Raw genomic sequence first — 12,046 nt, forward strand, 5'->3', positions numbered from 1 at the left:
GGTTGTCCAATAATTTCTTTCACAGCGGAGGAATCTATATAGGAGGACTCCGGATTTGGGATTACTGAGGTGTGTCGACGCAAATGAAGCATCTAAACTACTAGAAGAAATCCATGCTGGGACCTGCGTTCCTCATATGAACGATTTTGTCTTAACCAAGAAGATACTCCGGGCTGGTTATTTTTGTATGACTATGGAAATGGACTGCATCCAGTATGTTCGAAAGTGCCACTACTGTCAGATACATGCAGACATGATAAAAGTGCCTCCAAATGTGCTTAATGCAACAAGCTCACCATGGCCGTTCGCCGCTTGGGGAATGGATGTCATCGTACCAATCGAACCTGCCGCATCAAATGGGCACAGGTTCATCCTAGTAGCAATTGATTATTTCACCAAATGGGTTGAAGCATCATCTTACAGAGCAGTGACTAAGAAAGTCGTGGTATATTTCGTCCGCGATTGTATCATTTGTCGATTCGGGATCCCAGAATCAATCATCACTGATAATGGTTCCAATCTAAACAGTGACCTGATGAAAGCCATATGTGAAACCTTCAAAATCAAACACAAGAATTCTACAGCCTACAGACCTCAGATGAATGGAGTCGTAGAAGCCGCCAACAAGAATATCAAGAAGATATTGAGGAAAATGATAGAGAAGCATAAACAGTGGCATGGGAAACTATCATTTGCCTTATTAGGGTACATCACCACAGTCCGCACATCAACTGGGGCAACCCCCCACATGTTGGTATATGGTATAGAAGTTGTCATTCCTGCCGAAGTAGAAATCCCTTCCTTAAGGATCATACAGGAAACAGAACTCGACGATGCAGAGTGGGTGAAGAGTCATTACGAGCAGCTGGCTCTTATAGATGGAAAAAGAATGAACGGAGTTTGGCATGGTCAACTTTATCAGAACAGAATGTCCAGAGCCTTCAACAAAAGAGTCAAGCCGAGACAGTTCACACCGGGGCAGATGGTGTTAAAGAAAATTTTCCTGCATCAAGATGAAGCCAAGGGGAAGTTCTTTCCCAATTGGTAGGGTCCATACTTGGTCCACCGGGTTCTAACAGGAGGAGCCCTCATACTTGCAGAAATGGACGGAGATGTTTGGCAAAAAAGGATCAATTCAGACGTAGTCAAACGATACTATGTGTAATCTTTATGCTTTCCTTTATGATGTAATTTGAACTACGCCTGACCTGATCCCATTTAAGAGGGGATACGTAGGCAGCCCTATGGGTTCAGTCACAAGTCAATAAAATTTTCATTTCCAGTCTCAATTAGAAACTGGGGTAGAATTTTGAGGACCAAAGTGATTTCAGCCATTCGCCGCAAGCAACCGTCAGAAGCAGCAGCCCAATAAACTGGGGCAGAATTTTGAGGAGGACCCTCAAAATTTCGGAGAAGGAAAAGTTGCAATGTCTTGAACCACGTTGCAGTCGTCGGTTCATCTAAAGAAAACTATTCTTAATTATGTATTTATGTTTCATTTTCTTTACTAAAATCATGCATGTTTATTTCTGAAATCACTCTGTTTAGCAACGCTACCCAATGATACGGGCAGTATCACCAGATCAAAATCGAGCAGGTCAAGCAAAGCCAGCAGGGGACACGAACTAACCTTTCCCCTTTACAAAACTCATGATTTTTCTTTGGATGCAGGTACGTGAGTTGTAAAATCATCAAATATACTATACGCTCACGAGACAAACATTGGTCAGAAATACAACTCTCAGAACCGTGGCGCTTACTCATAGGTGCTATACGCATGCAACAGTGTCCCCAACAGGCACAATGCTCCCAGCAGTCACAATATCGCAATCTACTATCAGCTAAGAAAACTCTATTATCATTTGCCTTTTTACTTCCTGCATAAGGCTACCATCCTTCCTTCCGAGGTTAAGCTCTACCTCCATCTGCATTTTTGCATTGCATAAGGCTACCATTATGCCTTCCGAGACTAAGCTCTATCTCCATCTGCATTTTTGCATTGCATAAGGCTACCATTCTGCCTTCCGAGACTAAGCTCTGTCTCCATCTGCATTTTTGCATTGCATAAGGCTGCTATTTTGCCTCTCGAGACTAAGCACTGTCTCCATCTGAATTCTCTGCATTGCATAAGGCTACCATTCTGCCTTCCGAGACTAAGCATTGTCTCCATCCGCATAACTAAAAGATTACCACTTTGTTTACATCTTGCATGGCTAAAATATCGCCACTTTATTTACGTCTGCATCAGCCGAACAATTGCCACCTTATTTACGCCTTGCATCGATTGAAATATCGCCACTTCATTTACACTTGCATGGCTGAAATATCGCCACTTTATGCATTGCATGGGCTGAAAGATCGCCAAACACTGCATCTCATGGGCTAAAAGATTGCCAATCTGTCCAAAGGCGTCATTGATCGGAGGCATCATTCTCATAGCCCGAGAATGCCATGCCATGACCTGAGGACCCCTTTTAATCTCTTGCATATCATTATTCAAAGGCATCATAGTTCGGAGGCATCATTCTCATAACCCGAGAGCAGCATTTCATGACCTGCGAATCCTTTATATATGCTTCATGGCCCAGGACGTCATGGTCTAAGGACATCATCCTCATCGTCCGATGATAACTCTCATGGTCCAACGGGAATTTGCATCATTTTTAATTTTTATGCATAATATATGCTTGTATCGTTTACTTGCACGTAAACCAGCGAGCAACAAACATCTCAGCAGGAGCGATCCCGCTCCAGTTCCCGTAGCCCTTGTAGGTTTCAAGCCATTCATCCCAACCTGAATATTGCATCCGTTCTTGAAAGTCTCCATCGGCCTACTCCGCCAATGGGTCCTGAACTACATATGGCCTGATTCCTGTAAAACCAGGGATATGTAGGTAGCTCAAAAACCAGAGTACGACCTATGTCTCTTCGAACCCTTTCGTTCACTCAAAATTGGCCATCATATCTTTACCCGACAACTCTTTCATCCTTCCCGGGTAAAGAGGGACAGCTGTTGATACCCAATTTTTCCCCGCATATTTTTTATATGTAAAATGCCTTTAAAATAGCATATATATGCATATATAAGTATACCCCAAGACTACATTATTTTTTTCTTATTTTTTTTAAAGATTTTTAAATCAATTTACTGCCCTATTTTATTAAGAAAAACCCAATAATTATCCCAAAAATTATCATCTTGGTGATTCATTTATTGGATTCTCATATTTTTACCAAAATATAGCTAAGAAATATTTTTAATACATTTTTACAAATTTATTTGGTATTTTTAAGGATAAAATTGCATAATATTAGCCTCTTTTATGATTTGATTGCATTTATACTTATAAAATTAAGTCAAGTATTTTTAAATTGATAATTATATGTTATAAATCATTTTAATACATTCAATTTATTTCCAAGATTTAATTTACTATTTTTATAAAAAAGAAAAAGAAAAATGGCTATTTAAAATCTAGCCAGATTTCATTTCGATTGTAGCCTAAATTCTACCCCAATTAAACCCAATTGAACCCCAACCCAATTCCTAAAATTACCCGACCCACAACCCGTTTGAATGAAATGCCCGGCTCCCCTTTTAATCCAGGCTATTGATCGAAATGATCAACGGCCACATTTCGACCTTACCTTTTTTAATTCACCAACACCCCCAACCCTAATCATTTCCACCTACCAGCCACCTCTGAAACCCCCCATTCTCTCAAACTCTCTTGAAGCTTCTCAAACCCTAGCCGCCTTCCACCGCTTCCGCCCTGAAAGCCACCGGAATCCATGGCTTCCAAGGCTATGAAAGCCCTATACCCACCTCCTCTTGCTCCTGCATGCCTGGTTTTTGAAGGTTCAAGGCCTGACCACGACGAAATTTGGCCCAGGCTTCGTTCGATTCGAGTTCTACGGCCATCTCCGGCCTTATTCTGGCCTCTCCGACTTAGATCGGTGACTCTTCAAAGCCTTTCTCACTACTGGGGTTCCTCTGAAACCCTAACCCTTCGAGGTTTTTTCGATTTTCTTAGATCTGTTCCAGATCCATGCTTTCCTTAAGGTCTTAAACAATTTTCCTGACTTTTCTTTCCAAAAAAACTACTTTCAAAATCTTTCTTTTTCGATCTAGGGTTTTTCGGAAAATATTTAAATGTTTCTCTAACTTCCTTTTTCCTTTTTGTGTGTATTTGCTTGTACTATGTCCTTGTATTTTCTTCTACCATGTTCTTGTATGCTTCTTCTGTTGTATTTTCCTATACTGTGTTCTCGTATGATTTTTCTATTGTATTTCTTCTCTACTGTGTTCTGGTGTGTTTCTCCTAATGTATTTTTCATTACTATGTTCTTAAGTTCCACCTACTTTTTAGCATGCTTCTTCTACTATTCTTATCAGGTTTTTCTATTATGTTTCGTATTAGCTTATTCTACTCTATTTTCTTTGAATTCTTCTACTATGATCTGCGTATTACTTGTTATCATTGTTTTCTCATGAGTTTTTGCTGCTGAAAGAAACATACAAGTGGTTTCAGTTCTTCTCTGAGACCTTTGAGCCTGTTTCGATCACTTGCCTTCTCATCTCTGTACTTGATTAATGGAGGAAACCCTAGAATTTGGGGGTTCTTCCAAGTTTGGTTATGTGATTTGCTTGAACTCGGGTTTCATTTCAAAATCCCTAACTCTTTCAAACCAACTTCGGGTCTCTGAACTAAGTTTGGACATCCTTGTTTTCATATGGTTCTAACCTTTTGCTAAACTCTTCTACACTGGATTTTTCTATCGATTTTACAACGACACGACAATCTTCTTTCATGCTTAACATGTTCGTATGCTCCTTATATATGGTGAACTTTCCTCTAAAGTGGCTTTCAAATTTGTGATTAGTTCATACTTCCCTCTGAATATGGTCTGATTGATTTCTTTTCATTGTTTGCGGATTTTCTCTGTGACTCGACCTAAGTTAGGACCCTTCTCAGCTTTTGCGACTTGGTTCATTCATGGATCAGTAATTACAAGATCCTTGACTTTTGATTTACTGGCTGTTAATTGATTTTTTTACCTTATTTGTACAACCGTGTACTTCAAAACCCTGTCCTTAAATAATTTTTTATGTATTCGCCCCTAATTGCCTAGTTTGCACAAAAGTGTTTCTTTAATTACTTTCCTTAATTAGTTTTACCCATTTGAATCTGAATTCCTTAATTAAAGGAAGTCTTGTGTGATTGATTCTTGATTGATATTCAGTTCCTTAATTGTTTTCTTACCTTATTTCTGCCGGATTTTTACACTATAAAAGGCACGACCCTTTTCACAAACTAAAAAAAAAACAATCCTTCTGAACTCACACTCTCTCAATAATATTCTCTTCTTGTCTACGCTGTGGCTGTTTACAAGACCTACTGCATTTCCTTTATTTGTTTCTTTGAAACTGGTATGTCCTAATTTAAGCTTCAGCATCACAACAATGTGTTTTCCATGTTTATTTACTGTTTCTGTAGAGTTCAATGTTTAAACTAGCATGCTGATTTCTTTCTATCTGTTTCTGCTATGAATCCTTGCTCCCTACCCCCTTATATGTTTTGAGTTATGGTTTAAAACACGACAATATATAAGTTGTTGTCCATGTATTGAACTTGGTCCCTTAGTGGATCCTATCCTCTAAACAGTGTGTTCTAATAGGCTTATGGGTGTGCTAGCACTTCCCATTGCTGGGTATGCCTATCAACCTGTCTTTGCCTTTTTACCACTTGTCATTCCCTATACCCCTATGTGTATTGATGTGAGCTGTTTTCCCTTTCCGTTTCCCCTCTCAGAATTCTATTCCTGCACTTGCACTCTCTATTACTCCCTAAGTTCTGCCCCCCTCTTGTGAGCCTTGCCTTGGAACCTTGAGTTCCCTCTGAACTTGGACACCTGAGGGCTGGCCCTTCCACACTACACTATGTCCTAATCTGGTGATACATTTGGGTGTAAGCACTGCCCGAAGTTCATATGAGACTCTTAAGGAACTTTGACACACCCCAAATGGGAGAAAGGCTTTGAAATATGACCTCTTGAAGTTGGTTTACTTCATATTTCAGACATGAAGTCTGAATCAGGCTCTCCTTGGTTGTACTTTTAAATTTCCGATGTATTTTTTTTACTTTACTTTTCTGGGATGTAATAACTTTGTAGTAAACTCTCGGGGATGGCTAGTGAAAAAGGGAGGGGTAACCATGTATGCAAAAGGGGTAGATATCCTACCTATAGGAGTTTCTGGATTTCTGCACTCTCATATATAGATACCATGCCTATAGGAATCCTGTATTCTCTCATATAGATACCATGTCTATAGGAATCCTGCATTCTCTCATGTAGATACCATGTCTATTAGAATCCTGCATTCTCTCATATAGATACCATGTTTATAATTACTTAAAAATCTTAATTCTGCATATGCACATAGAGAATATGCCTATTGGTCTTTCTAAACCTTGCATATCCATTCTTCATTAGGCAATCATGTTTGTAGGTCTTAATAATCAACCACAATTAGATATCATGTTCATAGGTCTTAAACAAAATTCAGCACCTAGATATCATACTTATAGGGTTTCTGCATTTTACTATGTCTATGAAAGTGTTTAAAATCAACAACGCATAGAAAGCATGCCTATAAGAGCTATTAATCAAGTCTGAACTGTTTCACTCGCTTATAAGTCTAAAACCGACAATAATGATGCATTACCAGTTGCAGAACTTATGATCTTTTGCTAAAACTCGCCCTTCTTTAATAACTGACAACTTCTCTTAAATCAGTATGTAATCATCTCATATCCTTATTCCTGAAGTCTGTAGATATCATGCCTATAGGGTTTTCGTCCAACACTTAGGCAAGCCATAGGGTAAAAGTTTATAAATTGAATCTGTTGTTATTAACTACAACTAGCAGGCAGGCCTGATTCTGGTTTCTTATCTAAATTATGTGATAAATCAGTCTGCCTCAACCTTTAAGTGTAATCAGGCCCTAAACAGTATGTGTAAGTCATGCTACTTACTTGCTTTCTTTGTTTAAAGGAGGTGTATCTGAGCCTTTCTACTTGATGTATGCTTTCCCCAATTTGCTATACATGTTTTTGTATGTCGCCTTAGTATTTTACCCTTTTGAAACCACAAATAAGCCAAATATCTCCTCCCTTTAGGATTAGTAGTCCCAAATAACTTCGAGACTAATAGGATCGGGACGGGTAATAGCACGCAATAAGTAAACAAGACCATTCCGCACTTTAATACCTTAAACATGGAGGGAAGGGTAGATATGGATATGATGACAATGCGGTAACATCACGTGTAGCCCCTCACTGAGGAGTGATTACCGGATATTGTGTGGAGCGATCCATATTATTAATAAACCTAGGACCCCTCCCCCTTTTCTTTTGTTTATTTCTTTTAAACCTTTTAAATTGTTTCTTCAAAATCAACCCTTTTAGTTTTCTTACTTGTAATCATCATGTGCAAAATCCCCTCTTATTTGAAGTTTTATTTGCCTATGTGTTGTTCACGCTTAAAGTCACAATAATTGTCTGGCCGGGAACCACACTAGTGGATCTTGAGGGGTGCCTAACACCTTCTCCTTGGGATAATTTCAAGCCCTTACCCAATCTCTGGTTACTCAAAACAAACCTTTTTAGTGTCCTAATGCACTTTAATCATTAGGTGGCAACTCTTCTATTCAAACCCAATTCCCAAAAGGGAACGAGTTGTCCTCCCAAATGTCATAAACTCGATTTTGCGAGAAAAAGGGGGCGCGACACCCGTGAGTTTCTTGCTTTACCTGTTCATGTATCTACCCCGGTGGGTGATACTGTTGTTGTAGACCGTATGTATCAGTCGTGTGTGGTGACTATTAGGGGTATGGAGACTCGAGTGGATCTACTATTATTGAGCATGGTGGATTTTGATATCATTTTGGGCATGGATTGACTATCATGCTAAGACAGTTAAATTGGCTATACTGGGTGTGCCATGGATTGAGTAGTGAGGTGTGACTGATTATGTTCCCAGTAGAGTGATCTCATTTTTGAAAGCCCAACGAATGGTTGGGAAGGGTTGTCTTTCGTATCTAGCCTTTGTGCGGGATGTCGGTGTTGAGACTCCTAGTATTGATTCTGTTCTAGTTGTGAGGGATTTTCCCGGTTTGTTTCCTGCTGACCTGTCGGGCATGCCACCAGACGGGAATATTGATTTTGGTATTGACCTGGTGCCGGGCACTCAGCCCATTTCTATTCCGCCGTATCGTATGGCACCAGCGGAGTTGAAGGAATTAAAAGAACAGCTTCAGGAACTCCGTGATAAAAGGGTTCATTCGGCCTAGTGTGTCACCTTGGGGTGCGCCGATTCTATTTGTGAAGAAGAAGGATGGCACCATGAGAATGTGCATTGATTATAGGCAATTGAACAAAGTAACAATTAAGAACAAGTATCCTTTGCCTCGCATTGATGATTTATTCGACCAATTTCATGGAGCGAGAGTGTTCTCCAAGATTGATCTTCGTTCAGGTTATCACCAGTTGAAGATCAGGGACTCAGATATTCTTAAGACAACTTTTAGGACTAGATATGGTCATTATGAGTTCTTGGTGATGTCTTTTGGGCTGATCAATGCCCCAACACCGTTCATGCATTTGATGAACAACGTGTTCCGACCTTATCTTGATTCATTTATCATAGTCTTCATTGATGATATTCTAGTGTACTTCATACTCAGGAGGAGCACGCAGAGCATTTGAGAGTTGTGTTGCAGAGATTGAGAGAGGAGAAGCTTTATGCAAAATTCTCCAAGTGTGAGTTTTGGCTCAGTTCAGTGTCTTTCTTAGGACACGTGGTGTCCAGTGAGGGTATTCAGGTTGATCCGAAGAAGATAGAGTCAGTTCAGAGTTGGCCCAGACTGTCCTCAGCCATAGAGATTCGCAGCTTTCTTGGTTTGGTAGGCTATTATCGCCGGTTTGTTCAGGGATTCTCATCTATCGCATCACCCTTAACCAAGTTGACTCAGAAGGGTGCTTCATTTGTATGGTTGGACGAGTGTGAGGAGAGATTTCAGAAGCTCAAGGCCGCTTTGACCATAGCTCTAGTGTTGGTTTTGCCATCAGATTCAGGTTCATATACCGTGTATTGTGATGCTTCGATAGTTTGGATTGGTTGTGTATTGATGCAGCAGGGTAGAGTTATTGCTTATGCTTCTCGTCAGTTGAAGCCCCATGAGAAGAACTACCCTGTTCATGATTTGGAGTTGGCTGCCATAGTTCACGCATTGAAGATTTGGAGGCATTACTTGTATGGCGTATCTTGTGAGGTGTTCACTGATCATCGCAGTCTTCAACATTTGTTCAAGCAAAAGGATCTAAATTTGAGGCAGCTAAGATAGTTGGAGTTGCTTAAAGATTATGATATCACTATATTGTACAATCCGGGAAAGGCCAATGTAGTGGCCAATGCTTTGAGCGAAAGGTAGCGAGTATGGGGAGTTTGGCATATATCCTAATTGGGGAGATACCTCTTGCAGTTGATGTTCAGGCCTTGGCCAATTGGTTTGTGAGGTTAGATATTTCGGAGTCCAGTCGGGTATTGGATTGTGTGGTTTCTTGGTCTTCCTTATATGATCGCATCAGAGAGTGACAGTATGATGATCCGCATTTGCTAGTCCTTAGGGACAGAGTTCAGCATGATGATGCCAGAGATGCGACCATTGGTGATGATATGGTGTTGAGGATGTAGGGCCGGATTTTTCTGCCCAATATGGATGGGCTTCAGGAGTTGATTCTAGAGGAGGCCGATAACTTGCGGTATTCCATTCATCCTGGTGCCACTAAGATGTATTAGGATTTGAGGCAACACTATTGGTAGAGAAGAATGAAGAAAGATATTGTGGGATTTGTAGCTCGGTGTCTCAATTATCAACAAGTGAAATATGAGCATCAAAGACTGGGTGGCTTGCTTCAGCGGATAGATATTCCAGAGTGGAAGTAGGAGAGGATCATTATGGACTTTGTTGTTGGACTTCCATGGACTTTGAAGAAGTTCAATGCTATTTGGGTGATTATGGATCGGCTGACCAAGTCCGTGCACTTCATTCCTATATGTACTACCTATTCTTCAGAGCGGTTGGCAGGGATATATATCCGAGAGATTGTTCGCTTGTATGGTGTTCCGGTTTCCATCTTTTCAGATAGAAGTACTCAGTTTACTTTGCAGTTTTGGAGGGCCATGTAGAGAGAGTTGTGTACTCAGGTGGAGTTGAGCACAACGTTTCATCCTCAAACGGACGGGCAGTCCGAGCGCTCTATTCAAATATTGGAGGACATGCTGCGTGCTTGTGTCATTGATTTCGGAGGGTCATGGGATCAATTTCTACCACTTGTAGAGTTTGCTTAGAACAATAGCTACCAGTCGAGTATTCAGATGGCTCCATATGAGGCTTTGTATGGGAGGCAGTGTAGATCTCCAGTTGGTTGGTTCGAGCCCGGTGAGGCTAGGCTATTGGGGATTGATTTGGTGCAGGATACTTTGGAGAAAGTGAAGGTGATTCAGGAGAGGCTTTGTACAGCGCAGTCGAGGCAAAAAAGTTATGCTGATAGGAAGGTTCGAGATGTGTCCTACATGGTTGACGAGAAGGTTCTATTGAAGGTTTCACCCATGAGGGGTGTTATAATATTTGGGAAGAAAGGTAAATTGAGTCATCGGTTCATTGGGCCTTTTGAGGTGCTTCGGAGGATTGGGGAGGTGGCTTATGAGCTTGCTTTGCCACCTAGCTTGTTGAGTGTGCCTCCGATATTTCATGTTTCTATGCTCCGGAAGTATATTGGGGATCCGTCTTATGTTTTTGATTTTAGCACGGTTCAGTTGGATGATGATTTGACCTATGATGTGGAGCTAGTAGCTATTTTGGGTCATCAAGTTCGTAAGTTGAGGTCAAAGGATATAGCTTCAGTGAAAGTGTAGTGGAGAGGTCGGCCCGTGGAGGAGGCTACCTGGGAGACTGAGTGGGAGATACACAACAGATATCCTCACCTGTTTGAGACTTCAGGTATGTTTCTTGATTCGTTCGCGGACGAACGTTTGTTTAAGTTGGGGAGGATGTGACGACCTGGCCAGTCGTCTCATGAGTTACCACTCCATTTTCCCTATTTCTGCTTCTTTATGCATTGTTTATCCATGTTTTGTGGTATCGGATTGGTCGAATCGAATCCGGAATGATTTTGGTAAGGTTGGAGACACTTAGTCTCTTTTAAGAAACCTTAAGTTGGAAAAGTAAACCGGATGTTGACTTATATGTTAGAGGGCTTAGAAGTGAGTTTCGAGGGTTCGGTTAGTTTCGGGAGGTGATTTATGACTTATGAGCGTGATCGGAATGAGTTTTGGAGGTTCGGAGTAGATTTAGGCTTGAATTGGCAAAGTTGATATTTTGGCGATTTTCGGTTGGTAGGCGAGATTTTGATATAGGGGGTCGGGTTTTGGTAATTTCGGGATTTGTGCCTTTTATTGATTGTTTTCGCTTGGGCTTCATTCCTTTAGCATATTTTGACGTCCTCATTCTGATTTTGGATAGATTCGACGCGAGTGGAGGTCGAGTCGAGGGGAAAAGGTGTCGCGAGCTAGAGATTTAGCCGGTTCGAGGTGAGTAATGATTGTAAATGATGTTGTGAGGGTTTGAAACCCCGGATTGCACATTGTAGTGCTATATTGAGGTAAGGCACACGCTCGATGACGAGCGTGGGGTCGTGCACTATTAGGGATTGTGACTTGGTCCGTCCCGATTGATGATTTTACCGCGTGTTTGATTGAAAACTATTTGATATCATAATTATTTGGGCTGAATGCCATATTTGGTCTTCGTGCCAACTATTTGAACCCTTCAGGGCTTTTTACTGATATTTCCTCACTGTTTGACTTTATATTTGAATTCAGTCATGCCATTTTCCCACTATATTCATACTCAGCCATGTTTACTCAGTTTTATTACTTAAATGATATTTTAAATGATGTTTGGGCTGAGAAACACTATTTT

General features: G+C 40.8%; 1 protein-coding gene across 1 annotated transcript; it reads left to right on the forward strand.

Moving 5' to 3' along the window:
* Positions 1-652: 652 nt before the first annotated feature.
* On the forward strand, positions 653-1,048 carry LOC138880952 (uncharacterized). Its single transcript, XM_070161139.1, has one exon. The coding sequence runs from the start codon at positions 653-655 to the stop codon at positions 1,046-1,048; it is 396 nt and encodes a 131-aa protein (XP_070017240.1).
* The last annotated feature ends 10,998 nt before the right edge of the window (positions 1,049-12,046 follow it).

Source organism: Nicotiana sylvestris, chromosome 11 (genome assembly GCF_000393655.2).
Source record: "Nicotiana sylvestris chromosome 11, ASM39365v2, whole genome shotgun sequence".
Classification (NCBI taxonomy): domain Eukaryota; kingdom Viridiplantae; phylum Streptophyta; class Magnoliopsida; order Solanales; family Solanaceae; genus Nicotiana; species Nicotiana sylvestris.

What these genes read in the sequence shown, in the direction of transcription:
- LOC138880952 (XM_070161139.1), top strand. Translation starts at nt 653, where the DNA reads ATGATAGAGAAGCATAAACAGTGGCATGGGAAACTATCATTTGCCTTA.